Source organism: Megascapheus bottae, chromosome 12 (assembly GCF_031878675.1).
Source record: "Megascapheus bottae isolate mThoBot1 chromosome 12, mThoBot2.hap1, whole genome shotgun sequence".
NCBI lineage: Eukaryota > Metazoa > Chordata > Mammalia > Rodentia > Geomyidae > Megascapheus > Megascapheus bottae.
The window spans coordinates 57067455-57084608 of record NC_143520.1 but is presented as its reverse complement, the minus strand read 5'-3'; the positions used below and the strand labels follow the sequence as shown (position 1 = coordinate 57084608).

At 37.1% G+C, this 17154-nt stretch overlaps 1 protein-coding gene across 2 annotated transcripts in view; it reads right to left on the bottom strand.

The window, feature by feature from the left end:
* Positions 1–320: 320 nt before the first annotated feature.
* Positions 321–17154, bottom strand: part of Mre11 (MRE11 double strand break repair nuclease) — a 61293-nt gene continuing 44459 nt past the window's right edge. For both annotated transcript variants that reach the window (XM_090343035.1, XM_090343033.1), the window contains exons 16-20: positions 16591–16671; positions 7804–7862; positions 6261–6325; positions 4535–4610; positions 321–1318 (exon numbers count right to left, since the gene is read on the bottom strand). In XM_090343035.1, coding sequence (XP_090199161.1) covers positions 1256–1318; positions 4535–4610; positions 6261–6325; positions 7804–7862; positions 16591–16671 — 344 coding nt within the window. In that variant the 3' untranslated portion in view covers positions 321–1255. The remainder of the gene's footprint in view (positions 1319–4534; positions 4611–6260; positions 6326–7803; positions 7863–16590; positions 16672–17154) is intronic.

Genomic DNA, 17154 nt, shown 5'->3' with positions numbered 1-17154 from the left:
GTATTAAAAATTATGAAGAGATTAAACTTTGTAAATTCTTTTCCTTCAACTTTTATTAAGATAATGAAAATTCTTACAATAAAGCATAAATGGGGGCCAGGAGTTTGGCCTACTGGTAAAGTATTTGCCTAGCACGCACGAAGACCCAGGTTCAATTCCTCAGTACCACATACACAGAAAAAAGCCAGAAGTGGTGCTGAGGCTCAAGTGGTAGAGCTCTAGCCTTGAGAAAGTCCAAGGACAGTGCTCAGACCCTTAGCTCAAGCCCAGGACCGGCAAAAAAAACCAAAACCAAAAACAAACAATAAAGCATAAATGTATAATGTTGGATCTAGTTTAATCCTTACTCAAAAACAGCATTTAAGCAAAACTCTTACTCAAACACAGCATTTAAGCAAAACTCTTAGTAGAAAACACGTTAATATATCAGGAAAATAATGTTCTAAATTTTATACATCATTTTGAGCCATGTTAACAATTAACAACTACATTTAAAAAATGAGAAGGGCTGGGGTGTAGCTAAGAGGCAAAGTGCTTGCCTAGCAAGAGCAATGTCCTGGGTTTGACTCCCAGTATTAAAAAAGACAAAAAAATAAAAATAAAGCTAAAAATAAAGGAAAATCAATATTGGTCCTGTGCTTAAACTAGGAAATATGTAAGTAATGGAATCATTTTCAGCAAACAGTATATGAAAATATAAACTCTTGGGGCTGGGATTTGGCATAGTGGTAGAGTGCTTGCCTAGCATACATGAAGACCAGGGTTCGATTCCTTGGTACCACATACATAGAAAAAGCTGGAAGTCACCTGGCCATGGTGGCACATGCCTGTAATTCTAGCTACTCAGGAGGCTGAGATCTGAGTATCAAGGTTCAAAGCCAGCCTGGGAACAAAAGGATCTAAGATTCTTATTTCCAATTAACCTCTAGAAAACGGGAAATGGGTAGGGCAGTAGCCTTGAGCTGAAGAGCTCAGGGACAGTGTCCAGGCTGAGTTCAAGTCCCATGACCCACCAAAAAAAAAAAAAGAAAAGAAAAGCCGAAAGTGGTGCCCAGGACAGTGCTCAGGTCCTGAGTATAAGTCATGGAACTGGCAATAAAATAAAATAAACTCTTATACATTAGGCTGTCTATTCACACTTCTGCATATTCCTCAAGTTAACAGCAATATTTAAAACATCTCTAACTGCAAACACATCTTGCAATGTTTTAATTTTTTCCTGTGGTTTGAAAATGTCTGATTTTTATTAAATACATCATCTTCTGTTTCTTCTTAAAGAACCGATGTTCATGAAAGGATCATCATCATCATCATCATCATCCTGAAATAACATATAAATGTTAGGTCAGTGACTGCTCCTTACCTCATTCAAACAAGAACTTACGATGCTAAAGTATCAATGAGTCACAAGGGAGAGATTTAATTTTTACATTCCTTTATAAGTATGAACTTAATTTAAAATTATTAATTATTTTATTTATTTAGCCAGATATTTACTACATAGACTATTGTTCCTTGAACTCACTCTGTAGCCTTGAACAAGCAATCCTACCTCCCAAACATTGGGACTACAGGTATGTATCCCCATGCCCCCAAACAAAGATTTTTCAAGTTACATACCTATGTGTGTATGTATACACATAATACATACATCAATAATATATACACATTCATTTTCCTCAGTTATTAACCTTAATAAAGGTAAGTGAGGGGTAGGTAAGCCAGGAAAAAAGTATCCTCAAGTCATTTCTATTTGGCTTGTGACTAGTTTGCTTTCCCCTCATTTGCATTATATTACACACGTCCTGTCTTCTGGAAAGTCAGACAAAAGTAGTAAAGCCACATGGAGAAGCAGTAAGAACTCAGAAGCAGTTATAATGGCTTATCCACCACCTGCTAAATGTTACAAGTTGATGACTCTCAGACTGACTGAAAATACAACCTAGCAAAGTAATCCTTCTGCCTTTCTACTTCAGAAAGAAATAGATGGAGGGTCAGGAGTATGGTCTATTGGTAGAGTGGCCTATTGCTTGTCAAGTATGCAGGAAGCCCTGGGTTCCTTTCCTCGAAACCACATACTAAGAAAAAGCTGGAAGTGGTGCTATGCCTCAAGGACAGTGCCCAGGCCCTGAATTCAGGCCCTAGGACTAGTAAAAAAAACAAACAAACAAACAAAATAATAGATGGGGTGCTTTAAGAGTTCCCAAATGGATGTGCTATAGCTTATATGCATGGTAAGAAAAATAGGAATATTATATATTAATGAATTTTAGAATGAAAACAAACCTCAGACAAGCCCAAATTACACAGTTTTATGATAATTTCAAAATAAAGATGAAGAGAATTTGCTAATTGTTCCTTTCTATAAAACAAGATTTTTAGCTATTAAATTTTATAATATATAGATAGCAAAAGAGTTACTACAGTCAAGCTAATTAATATATGCATCAGCTCATAAAGTTACACCTTCTATGTATTTGTGGCAATTAAACTTAAGACATACTCATTGCAAGTGCAATGCGGGTTTTATTAATGACAAACTCATGCCTGTCCATTGTACACTGTAGAATGTATATCCATTGTACACTGGATGTCTGTATTTGCTCATATCACACATCTATTTCTTGTGATTTATGGTTATATGTATCACATTTTTTCCTTTTGCCCTGACAAGCTTTTTTCTCTTGAAATATCTGCAATAAACAACCAAAGGAGAAATGATTTATGTTGGGTTATGTTTTCAGAATCCATAGGTGCGAGATTTCAAAGTTTCTGGAGCTCAATGAAGCAAAACTTTAACATCTAAGTGCACACTTGCATGAGACAGGTTAGTATTCAATAGGTGCTATCCTTCCTGTCATTGTTGTCATATTTATGTACAGGCTCAAGATAAAAAGAGGTAAGTCCCATACCACATACCACATGTGGATAAACCTATGAACACTTTGCAAAGCGGAGTAAAGAGATAAATACTGCAAGATTCCACTTATTTCAAATACTGAGAACAGAAAAATGCATGGGGACAGAAAGTAGTGAGAAACAGTGACTAGGGAGAGAAGGTAAAAAGGACACAGAGTTTCGGTTTTATAAAACAAAAAGATCTGGAGATCTGTTTTAGAATAATGTGAATATATTTATAGTATTGTATACTTAAAACTGGTTAAGAACATTTTATGTTATATGCATTTATTACAAGTATATTTTCCTTTTTTTTGTCAGTTGTGGGGCTTGAACTCAGGGCTGGGGCATTATCCCTAAGCTCTTCAGCTCAAGGCTAGTTCACTACCACGTGGAGCCACAGCACCACTTCCAGTTTTCTGGTGGTTAACTGGAAAGAAGAGTTTTATGGACTTTGCTGCCTGGGCTGGTTTATAGGTGTGAGCCACCAGTGCCCAGCTTAGAGTATATTTTCTAAATAAAAATAAGCCGGTGAAGGAGGTGATAGGCCAAAAGGAAACCCCTTTAAGCAATTCAACAAAAACTTAGTCCTTGTTTTCACTGACAGTCCTAGAAAGGAAAACACCAGTAGCTTTTAGTTATATAACTCTAACTCAAATAAATTAATAATGGAAAAATAAAGTGTGATTCTACTTTTTTTATGCCTGTCCTGGGGCTTGAACTCAGGGCCTGAATACTGTCCTTGGACTTTCTCAAGACTAGACCTCTACCACTTGAGCCACTGCACCACTTCCAGCCTTTTCTATGTATGGGGTTCCAAGGAATCGAACCTAGGTCTTTGTGCATGCTAGGCAAGCACTCTACCACTAGGCCAAACTCCCAGCCCCGATTCTATTTCTTTCTATTCGTAGAGGACATTTTATGTTTGCTTGCTTCAGACAACCATCTTGAATTGGAGCTTTTCCCACACATCCTGGAGATAGAATTTTGGTCCATGTCCCAAACATTTCCATGATAGGAAAATCTCTATCATGATCCTTCTTATAAAAAAATAGTGTGGTGCACACAATGGGTGTGGGCCATAAACAATCTATTGAAGTTAACATTTATTTCTTCAAATATAAATGGCAGAAGCTTAAGAAAACTGCTCTGATTCTTTTAACAGAGAAATTTAAATAAAAGCTGAATGGAAATCATGTTTTAAATAAAGGCCCTAAGCCTTTTATATGAAATAATTATATTGATGGGCACCAACAAATGTTATTGACTTAATATTCAAAGACAAATTACCAATGGAGCTATTTTTAAAAATAACTTTTAGAGACAGGCACCAGTGGCTCACATCTGTAATCCTAGCTATTCAGCTGACTGAGATCTGAGGATTGGTTTTAAAGTCAGTCCAGGCAGGAAAGTCTGTGAGACTCTTATCTCCAGTTATCAACCAGAAAACTGGAAGTGGTGCTGTGGGTCAAAGGGGTAGAGTGCTAGTCTTAAGCAAAAAAGCTCAGGGACAATGCCCAGGCCCTGAGTTCAAGCCCTATGACCACCACCAACAAAGCAATTTTTAACATCTACTAGTGGTGTTTTTCCATTTTATAAAGTTAAATAGTTAAAATTTAGCATATTGTTTTATTACCTCATCCGATTCAAAAGTGACTCCTTTAGCTATTTGACTCTGGGACATGCGTTTGCTGGATGATGTGCTTGACCACCTTGAGGCAAAAAAAAAAAAAAAAGTTAAAACCCAAAACAATAATAACAGCATCAACAAAAAAAGGCAGTGAACTAGAACAGATATTTTTCTTAATTAAAAATACACTTTCAGGGGCTGGGAGTTTGGCCTATTGATAGTGCTTGCCTAGCATGCGTGAAGCCCCAGGTTCAATTCCTCAGTACCACATACATAGAAAAGCCAGAAGTGGTGCTGTGACTCAAGTGCTAAAGTTCTAACCGGAGAAAACCCATGGAGAGTGCTCAGGCCCTGAGTTCAAGCCCCAGGACTGGCAAAAAAAAAAAAATGTACTTTCAGGTTTTCAAGTCCATACTAGCCACTGAACAAAAGTAAACACAATAAATATAAGTTCATTCTACCTACATTGGAAGAAATAAAAACATTTTAAAAAAAAAACGGCTTTTGGAGTTCAGTTTGGATTGGGGTATGTTGTAACTATTTATAGGTATCACACTGAAACCCCTGTGTACAAGTAATATATATAGCAATAAAAAATTCTAAGAAAAAGTCTCTGGAAACAAAGTTTGGATTCCCGTTTTTGCATTTACTAGACAACTTATTCAGGTTCTCTGCTTCGATTTTCTCACCTATAAGAAAGGGAAGAGAATTTTAACTACTATACTTCTTACATTAAAATATATCTAAGCTGGGCGCAGTGGCTCATGCCTGTAATCCTAGCTACTCAGGAGGCTGAGACCAGAGGATCAAGGTTCAAAGCCGGCCCAGGCACAAAAGGACCTGAAACTCTTATCTCCAATTAACCACTAGAAAACAGGAAGTGGGGCTTGGCTCAAGGGTAGGGAAGTAGTCTTGAGCTGAAAAGGGACAAAGCCCAGGCTGAGTTCAAGCCCTATGACCCACAAAATAAATAAATAAAATATATCCATTACCATCCTACTTCTGAAAATTATGACAGCTTTTGACACATTTTTTGTTCAAATCTCATTCCTGAACAAGGTGAAAGGACCTTGTGAAGGCTCACCATTCTCCAGAAATTCTCCTACTACCACAGCCCACATTGCTTGTTTTTCCTCAAGAGGGGGTCATAAGACCTCAAAATTAAGTGTCTGATTGATAAAATTTCCCATATAATTATGTACTGACTCAATCACCATTTAGTGGATTTGAATGTATCAATGCTTTTTATCAATGCAGTTTAAAGTTGCCTGAATGCAATACTTTGTTAAATCTAATTTAATGCAAAAAGTACTTAACAAAATATTTTTATGAAAAAGCCATCCATTATTTTAAGCACAAATTTTAGTCAAACACTGTGCATCAGTACTAATACACCAAAGAAAATGGTAATACTGAATCAAGTCAAGCTTAAAAGCCACAGGCAAAAACAAAACAAGAAAAGGAAGTGTATAAAGTATTTCTGAAAGTAAAGTGTGTATCATTCTTTTTCTATTAGCTCAACATATACAACTGGATATATACAAAGTGACAACAAAGAAGTCAAATATGAACTAAACAGTCTTATTAATTAAATCAATGGGAAATAATAACAAAAGGAAATGAATTATAGGTTAAGTTCTCAGTGAAAATACTTGCAATAACACTCCATCAACTTTATCATCTCATCCTTTCATTTTAATGCTTTGGTTTTTGCAGGAAGTTTCTGGCTTACCTTTGATTTGCTGCTGGGGCAGGAAAACTGCCTTCTTCCTCATCAGTTTCATCCATTTCAATCATCTAAGGGGAGGAAAGCAAACAAAACAAAGCACAGGCTTTGGAAATAAAACATCTGAATAAAAAAATTAAATAACTAAATCTTTAAGTGGTCTTTTTCTGTGTGCATGTGTGCACATAACTTTCATACACAAGAGTCACCAAAAATACCCTAAGCAACAAAATATTTAAGTTAAACCTAGCCTGACCTCTCCATCCAATATCCTTCCTTAACAAAAGGCATTCTCCACTCCATTTCTTAGCTCCTATCTCCCCTGGACATCACAGAAGGCTTGGTCTTTAAAGAAATACAGATCAGTGAGTAATCACCTAGGCTCAAGTATAGTCATGTCCTCAGGCTTTCTTCTTGAAGATTTGACTTCAGAGTCTTTAAGCCATGTGTTGGACCCCTTTCTTGAGATAGGGTTTCACTGCTAAGGCCAAGCTGACCTTGAAACTCATTTTCCTGCCTCTTACACCTAAGTGCTGAAATTTAGATGTCTGAAGCACTATGTTCAGCTACCAGGTCCAATTTTAAGTGAGTTATGAGACTATGTGGGAAATATTAGGTTTTGTTTATCTTTGTTATACATCTTTTGTTATTGTAAAGAGCCAACCCAAATTTTGGACTTTCTTATTCCATCATGGAAAATAATATTGTTCTACATCTGTAGAAACTTTTACATATCTATAGACACTTGATACACATTATATGATGTGTCTTCATCTAACTTAAATACAAAATATAGAGACTACCACATGAATGCTGTGAACTTTTACAAATACACAGTATTCTTCAGAGAAAAGAATTATCAGATCAATAGGGTCAATGGTGTTGCCATGAAGAAACGCTGAGGAAGAACACTAACTTGGGAGGTTCATAGGTTCTGAAAATGAAGTGACAGGACAGTCAATTCATACTGTACTATTCAGAGTCTAAATAAAGAGCAGAGGCCTTTGCTAAATCTAGAGTCGAAGAGAACTTAAAACCTGTTAGTTTCTTCTGAGTATAAATTAAAAATTTACATGTAACAAGCCCATCTTCAATATTAGCATTCCATGCATGAGCCAATCTGATTCTTTGTGTATATATGTGTGCCAGTCCTGGGTCTTATGTGCTGTGCTGCCCTGGGGCTTATTTTTGCTCAAGGCTATCACTGTACCACTTGAACCACAGCTCCACTTCTGGATTTTTTGGCACTTATCTGGCATTGACTTTCCTGTCAAGCCTGAGTAGCTAGGATTACAGGCATAAGCCACCAGTGTCATTTTGTCACCCTTAAATGTATTTTTCATATACAAAACTTAACGGTATTTCTAACAATATGAATCACTATTTTTAAAGAGAAAAACAACTCTTACAAGTCTATAACTAAATGTTAAAGTTCTCTCCAGTTTTAATGGTTCACACACTTTCCCATTTACTTTTTTCTAACCTAGAGATATCACAATTCATAACACAGGAAACAAATTATTAGAACTTTTTCTCTTTTTTTTTTTACCTCTGAATAACTTTTAGTAGCAACATTTCGAGAGGGTTGTTGTCTTGTAGATTTGAAAGCTAGAATGAAAAGAAATATTCATTATGTACTTCAATTACTTAGAAAAAATCTAAACATTTGTTTAGCTTAACAATTTTGAAGTCCTATTTGCAAAAATCCACGATGACCAATTATAAAACCATTTACATTTTTTTTAATTTGGAGGGAAATTGAGTTAACATGTCCAAATAACTCAAAGCCTATTTGTCAATCTCATGCTGTCCCAGCTCATTCAAATGCAGAAACAAGCAGTATTCATAATAAATCACAATAAATATAATTCATGAAAAATAACTGAAAGATAAAATCTGCTCATCTAAACAACAAAATTAGAAGGTAAGTGTTCTAATCCCTTCTCTCTTTGTAGTTGACGAGACTTTTCTTTGGCTACATTATGAACTTTCTCAATTCCTTCTACCTTGGAAGCCACAGTCAATAGTTATATATACCAGAGAGGATTTCTATGAAACAGCATGTGCTAGTGGCTCAAGCCTATACCCAGGAGACTAGGTTCTGAGGACAAGGTTTGAAGCTTCCCTGGCACGAAAGTCCATGAGATTCTTATCTCTAACCACCAAAGTGCCGTAAGTGGAGCTTCCCTCAATGACAGTGCCCAGGCAATTAATTCACACACATACTACATAGAATGTCTTTTATTCCACATTCAAATTTTCCTTGAGTTCATACTTACAACATGGTTAGAAACTTGAGGCTTTTTATTTTTTCACTTCTTTTCTCTTTCCCCCCTTTTTTTTTTGCCAGTCCTGGGGCTTGAACTCAGGGCCTGAACACTGTCCTTGGGCTTTCTCAAGGCTAGAGCTCTACCACTTGAGCCATAGCACTACTACGGGCTTTTTCTATGTAGGTGGTACAGAGGAACCTGGGTCTTTGTCCATGCTAGGCAAACACTCTACCACAAGCCAAACTCCCGGCCCCTTACTTCTTTTCTTGGGATCACCCTTAAATTTCAAACACCTAATTTGAAGATTTATTTTTGCCTAACCTTGACAGATTGATAATATTATACATCTCCCCCAAAACAAACCTAATCTAACAGAGCAAGGAAAGAAAAAAGGATTTAAAGATAAACACCCTCAAATCAAAGTTTTCCTAGACAGAAGATCTCAGTACTGTTCCTGCCTAGCTTGAATTTATTATTTGCTTATCCCTCCAATTACAAATTCTTTTTTTTTTTTTTTTTTTTTGCCAGTACCGGGGCTTGAACTCAGGGCCTGAGCACTGTCCTTGGGCTTTCTCAAGGCTAGAGCACTACCACTTGAGCAACACCAACACTTCTGGCTTTTTCTATGTATATGGTACTGAGGAATTGAACCCAGGTCTTCATACATGCTAGGCAAGCACTCTACCACTCGGTCAAACTCCAGGCCCTCCAATTACAAATTCTTATGTCTGTCTGAGAGAAGAGAGTAAAGCACAAAGTAAAGAAACAAAGTTCTTATCTGCTCTCACAGTGACTTTTTAAAATTAATTTATTTTTTGTTTCACCAGTCCTGGGGTTTGAACTTAGGGCCTGAGCATTGTCCTTGGGCTTTCTCAAGGTCAGTGCTCTACCACTTGTGGCTTTTTCAGTGTATGTGGTACCAAGGAATCAAAGTCAGGGCTTCGTGCATGTACTCTACCACTAGGCCACAGAGAGCAAATTAACAGAAAAGCTAGTAATCATTAAACTTTCAAAGAGTAGCTCTGTTCAACAGTACATTTCTTGTCCACTGTACTCTCAAACTCAGTATCTGGAAAACAAGAAACCTTTCTTTTAATCTGTAGTGGTTAGCAAAAGATAAATGAATGCTTGTAAAATAAATAACTTGTCAAGAAATAAGCATTATCTTCTGATAGGAAAGCAATTAATTATACATGACTGGCTAAATGAGTACAGCTAAATTTCCTTATGTGTGAAACAGTGCTAATACCTCACATGAAAATTGCTGCAAGTATAGAGGAACTTGCTGCTTTGGAAAGTTCCTGCAAGAAGCAACCATTGAGGCTGGGAGTGTGGCCTAGTGGTAGAGTGCTTGCCAACCATGAACAAAGACCCAGGTTTTACTCTTCAGTACCACATACACAGAAAAAGCCGGCAGTGGTGCTGTGGCACAAGTGGTAGTGCCCTAGCTTTGAGAAATCCCAAGGACAGTGCTCAGGCCCTGAGTTCAAGCACCGGGACTGGAAAAAAAAAAAAAGAAGTAAGCATTCACATACATGGCATTACGAGTGAGCCTCATTAGCACCACAGGAAAGGGATGCACAACAGTAAATCACACACAAAGGAAATAGCCAAAAACATGACTTATTAGGTCAGCTACTGTTCTCTATCTTTTTTTTTTAGTTGTTAAGATAATGTATAGAGGGTTTACAGTTACATTCATCAGGTAGTAGGTATATCATTTCTCACACACTGATACCCCTCTCATGTCTTTGTCCCCATTTCCATCTCCCACTCCCTCCCTCTGCTAATTATCTTGAATGGAAAAATTGGGCCAACAACTTTTATTTATAAGTGCTACTGGCATAAAGTGTAATTTCTGCTTTTCCAAAAAATTTCAGTAAATAAATAAAACTATATTACATAGAATTTGCTACAATTTTTATTTGTTTTTTTTCTTGCATTTATTATAGAGATCTATAAGCAACAGTTTGTGATCTTTTTGCTAGAGCTGACAAAAATACTTCACACATTCAAAAAATAATATTTTTTCAATATTGGAAGCATCAAAATTAATAAAATTTAAACCAATGATTTATATATCTTGGGTTGGAGGTATAGTTCAGTAACCAAGAGCTTAACTAGTTTATATAAAGCATAGGTGTCATCCTTACTAAACACATACCCCATACTCACAGTCCCTCCAGAGATCTCCCTACAGAGATTATAAAACTGTGACTAATACTAATGGTAGTAATTACCTACTGAGTTGTACTATGCGCTGTGCTCAAAACTCTTAACTGTTCTGTGAAGTCTCACATAACACAACCAATTTTATAGTTACGAAATCTGAGGCTTATTGAATAACCAGTTTATCTTCCGTCAGGGATTAAGACATACAGACATAATACCAAGTACCTCACAGTCATTTTCTCTCAGTACACTTCAACATAACCAGGTAAAAGTGAAAAACAGGCAATCACTACCCTATCTTATATGTGAAGGCACTGAAATTCTACTAACCTGCTGGTTAATTGAGGAGCTTTGATCCTAAATCCAGGTCTTTAGAATCAAGCTCTGAATAGTAATATCATCATATAAACAACCTTTCATTCAGTCATCCTCTAAAACCTAATGAGCATGGTCTGTGCCAGGCACTGTTCTTTACAGTGTGAGGGCACTGAGACAGCAGGTAAGGAAATGGCCAGACTACACCAAGCCAAGTCCAACCCCAGAGCTGGGTTCTTTACAATACTGTTTCACAAAGCAGCACAGGGATACCATTGAGAAAATCTGAAGTTTTGTTTTCATTTGAGTTAATGACATAGCATTTTTCACAGATGAATAGGGTTATTTTTTAAAAAATTAAGCCAACTTGAAAAATTGTTAAATCACCTTAGAGACAAGCAAGGCTAATTAGACAAAAACTTCTGCTGAAAATAACACAAGCTGCTATCTCAAACATTTCCCTGAGGACATCTATTGTTCAGAGAAAATGTTAATGCTGATTTTAAGAATCTAGGATGAATGAATACAAAAAATGTGGTACATATATATACAATGGCGTTCTACATAGCCGCCAGACAAGATAAAATAATGGCACTCGCTGGGAAGTGGATATAACTAGAGCAAATCATGTTGAGTGAAATAAACCAGAACCAAAGGAATAAAAGGCACATGGTCTCCTTGATATGTGGATATTAGATTCAAACAGTACAAAAGCGATGACTCAATACTCAGGTACTCAAGGTCACTGACATGAAGTTGGAGCTATAAATATAACCACATGATGGGATATATACTCTATAGACATAATGATACAGAGCTCGATATGTATCTGTAACATACAAACTCTCAGCTTAATTTTAATTTTGTTCTTAAATTTATGTGCCAGTGATGGCATACAGACTCCATTCTTTTTTTTTTTTGTGCCAGTCCTGGGCTCAAGCTAAGGGCCTGAGCGCTGTCCTTGGACTTTCTCAAGGCTAGAGCTCTACCACTTGAGCCTCAGCACCATTTCCGGCTTTTTTCTATGTATGTGGTACAGAGGAATCATGCATGCTAGGCAAGCACTCTACCACTAGTCCAAACTCCCAGACCTAGACTCCATTCTTAAATACTTGTTTGTTAAACTTGACATTTGAAATATTATGTAAAAAAATCAGAGTTAATAAAATCTTATAATAATAATATAATAATAAAAATGAATCTAGGAGGAAAAGATTTAACACATGGGCTATGGATATTCCCCAAATAGGAAGTCCAATCTGTTTCCTCACAATCATAAAGCGGGATCACAAAAGCTAACAAGACTATCAGAGGTAAACAAGCACACAATATCTGAATAGCTCAGATAGTCCTCAAGTTACATATTTAGTTGAAAATAGTTAACTATTTGAGGTGCTCTAGAAGCCCGAGGAAACAAAAAGGAAACTTCTATAGAGAAAGATAGCTTCATCTAAAGTGTCAGAATATTCCTACTGGTATTTTCTAGGGTCAAGAGGACAGTCACCCAAAATGAGAACCAACAAAAATAGAAGGAGAAAGACAACACAAAGAGGCCAAACACATTCAAACCTAATGGCAATTAGACACAAAACAAGTATATTACTTACATGTTTTTTTTAAAAAATTGCTGGGTAAATCCACTAGCACAATGGTGTTCATTGCAGCACTATATGCCATAGCAAAGATACAGAACCAACCCAGATGTCCCTCAGTTGATCAGTGGATCAACAAGATGTGGTATTTATACACAATGGAATTCTATGCTGCTGTCAGAAAGAACAACATTGCCCCATTTGTAAGGAAATGGAAAGACTTAGAAAAAATCATATTAAGTGAAGTAAGTCAGACTCAAAGGAACATAGGCTCAATGGTCTCCTTCATTTGTCATAATCAGTAGAAACCTTGGGCTCTCATAGCAGAGAGTTGCAATAGAGCAAAACCTAGATACATAAGGCCATACAGTATGACACTAAATGAAAAGATCTCTAGGATATAGAAACAAAAACCATATAATGAGTGATTGTTGTCCTTAATGTACTATGTTATCTCTCATCTGTTTTGCTGTCCCTTGGTTATCTCATATTGTTACAGTATTTCACTTTGTTATCTGATATATTGGATATATGTATATTTGGTTATTTGAAATTGGATAGGGAAGGGGGGAAAACAAGCTGAGGGATGGGGGTAGGGGAGAGGGAAATGGGGACCAAGACATGAGAAAGGGTATCAATGTATGTGAAGTAATGCACCTTCTATCTGGCGAATATAATGTAACCCTTCTATTAATTACAATAAAAAATATGAAAAAAAATTTCTGGGTGCTGATGACTCAAGCCTATAATCCCAGCTTCTCAGGAAGACGCCTGGCCCCTAGGTAATATTTTAAAACTACTAGACACAATTTCTATACTACTGCTTCCAGAAAAAAATAAACATAAAAAATTCAAAGAGAGGGCTGGGAGTGTGGCCTCATGGTAGAGTGCTTGCCTAGCATTCACCAAGACCTGGGTTCAATTCCTCGGAACCACATACAAAGAAAAAAGCCAGAAGTGGTGCTGAGGCTCAAGTGGTAGAGCTCTGGCCTTGAGAAAGTCTAAGGACAGTGCTCAGGCTCTGAGCTCAAGCTCAGGGCTGGCAAAAAAATAAAAAATAAAAATAAAATAAAATAATATCAGGGCCAGGAGTTTAGCCTAGTGGTAGAGTTCTTGCCTAGCATGCACGGAGACCCTGGTTCAATTCCTTGGTACCACAAACATAGAAAAGCCAGGAATGGTGCTGTGGCTCAGGTGGCGGAGCGCTAGCCTTGAGGGAAAAGACCAAGGACAGTGCTCAGGCCCTGAATTCAAGCCCCAGGACTGGTTTAAGAAAAAAAAAAATCAAAGACAGTTTTAAGAATAGTTGAGTGAGGTAGAAGACTAATCAGATCTAATTATTCAAAATCTAGTATAGGAAGAAAAAAACATAGTACAAGAGAGGTTATTCCCTGGAAGGATAGGATGAAAAGTCTTATATTTATTTCAGTGAAGATAAAGATGAGAGTTAAATAATAGTGCAGAGGTAATATCTGGAACCTAAAGATTTTCTACAAACAATATAAGATACTAATTTACAGGTTTATGAAGTCCAATAAATTCTAAAGCATGATAAAAAAAATATACAGTGGGGCCAGCCAGGAGTGTAGCCTAATGGTAGAGTGCTTGCTTCACATGCACAAAACCCTGGGTCCGATTCGTCAGTACCACATATACAGAAAGTCTGAAGTGACGCTGTAGCTCAAGTGGTAGAGTGCTAGCCTTCAGCAAAAAGCAGTTCAGGGACAGTGCCAAGGCCCTCAGTTCCAGCCCCAGGACTGGGGGGTGGGGTGGGGAAGAGAATACAGTACTACTATTCAAAGGCTGGTGGCTCAGGCCTGTATTGTAGCTACTTAGGAGGCTGGCTGAGACCAGGAGAACTGCGTGCGTGCGTGCGTGTACATACCCGTGTCATAAGAGAATCAAACTGGGGCCTGGATGCTGTCCCTGTGCTCTCTGCTCAAGGCTTAGTGCTCTACTGCTTTGAGCCACGGCTCACTTCCGGTTTCTTGGCAGTTCATTGGACATAAGAGTCTCATGGACTTCTGCCTAGGCTGGCTTTCAACCACAGAGGAAGATCATAGTTTGAGGCCAGCTGGGGCAGAAAAGTCTGCAAGACTTTCAATTAACCAGCAAAATGCCAAACTGGAGGAATGGCTCAAGTGGTAGAGTACCAGCTCTGAGCAAGTGAGTCAAGTAAGTGTTCAAGGCCTTGAGTTCAATCCCCAGTACTACCTCACCCCATAAAAGAAGGTACACTTCTAATTTATGACAGTAAAACAGCAGAACACCAAAGATAACAAACTGAATTAAAAGGAGTTCACTCCACCACCAACAATGTAAAGAATTAAGTAATTATTTCTATCTACTGGTGTCTTCCTACAAAGGCGCCAGGGCTCATGCCTGTAATCCTAGCTACTCAGGAGGCTGAGATTTGAGGATCAAGGTTCAAAGCCAGCCCGGGCATAAAAGGACTTGATATTCTTTATCTCCAATCAACCTCTAGAATATGGGAAGTGGGGCTTGGCTCAAGGGTAGAGTGGTAGCCTTCAGATGAAGAGCTCAGGGATAGCACCCAGGCACAGTTCAAGCCCCATGAGCCACAAAAAAATAATAATTATTATTATGCTTCACACAAAATAATTAAGCCAGGACAAGTTAAGGCGCTACAGGCTAAGGTAACCTATGACCCTGTCAGTGGCATGCTCTACCTTTTAGTGGTTTAATATGAAAACATTCATATTTTATAGCATTTCTTCTCATTTTTATATTTCTTAAGTGCATACTAATGTACCCATTTTACCCCATTGCTTTTTTAGATCTAGTACAAAATGGCTTAATTACCATTATCATGTAAATGGAAGTAGCTTGACTAACATCACAGCTGTTCCATGTTGAACTAAGAGTCTGAACTCAGCCTGTATCCTTTAAATACATCATGCTGCCTTTTCTCCTCTCTGCTGTCTCTTTCCCTTCTCTGCTGTAGTATTCAAACTGTCAGAAATAGATCATCATTCTAGATGTCATTTTCTTACTGGCAGTAACGACTGATTTTTATGAAGACACAGTTAAAGATTTTTAGGGAGTCCTCTGACATACTGAATAATACTTGAGTAAAAATAGAGCAACAGAACTTCTGTAAGAAGGTCCTAAGGAGTCTCTTTAATGCTAGTTGTCATTTAACAAAGGTTGAAAACTTCTTTAAGGAAGGAACAAAACTTTCTGAGGCAGCATACTTCAACTTCTGGAGGAGATTGATGTATTATTAATATATTAAATATAAAGGCTATATAAAGGCTACTCTGTATAATGCAAGGAATCCTCTACTGAGAACCATTAGCTAGGTTTCTAACCTCATCTTGCTCCAGTCACGATTGTAGTAGGTCAATTATTGACTCAGTAGTCTACAGAAAGTGGGGATGAATCCCAGTTGTATTTTAATGATTAGTTGTGTAACTAATTACACAGTTGAGTGCTGGCTTAGTGACTTCTCTTTTGAAGCCCTAATTTCCTTTTCTATAAAATGGGGATAATGTAAGTACCTATGAATTCACTCTCTAAAGCTATAAGAGGCATACATTAACTGTTATATAAATGTTATTGGTACAATTAATTGTTTTTAATCAACCAGAAAAATTTGCTTAGCTCAGTTCTTTCATGTATAAAAGGAAGACGTTCTAAGGAAGGCTCTTAAATCTTCTATTTTATCCCATAATTGACTTCAAGCAATATGATTTTAGTTTTTCTCAATCATCCTGCTTGATTCCATAGCTTCACTTCTACGGATTCATAACCCTTCTGTCAATATTATAAACAATTATTATACAGTCTAAAAGTGAGAAAATACAGAACATTTTATAGCTTACTTTCATAGCTCTGATTTCTGACAAAGATCTTAAAAAGAACAATGAATCCAATTATCTTAATTTCAGTGGATACAACAGATATAAATGAGGGCTACTAATGTAGATTTCCTCCATTTTCCTATGGAGTTACTTCCATACTTACCGTCCACAATAGACATATTTCTAAGTGTTGACCCGGTGGCCTTTGAGCTCCTACTTTGAGTAGAAATACCTAGAGCAGTGCCTGTTATAAGAACAGTAAACAGTCAATATACAATCCTATCATCAGTTAAGGCTTTCCTATCATGTCAAAATGAAAGCTAAACAGCTAGGTCAAAACAAACTGATTCATAAAATGTCAAAGGCATATTTAAAAATAAACTCTAGGAAGTGGCTTTCTGGTTTACAACTGTTAAATAGCAGTGGTGTCATATTAAATGAAATGATGATAGATGATGCTAATGACTGTTTTAAGAATTCAAATTGTTTTGAAGTAGTTTTCCTTCTTAAGACAACTATATGACAACTACTCTATAAGCACATAAGAATTTTATCTTATGATAATTACAAAAACATTATAAATGGAATTGCCATTTGCTATATATAATATTCTTTCTTTCTTTCTGTTTTTCTTTTTCTTTTTTTGCCAGTCATGGGGCTTGAACTCAGGGCCTGAGCACTGACTGTCCTTGGACTTTTCTCAAGGCTAGAGCTCTACCACAGCACC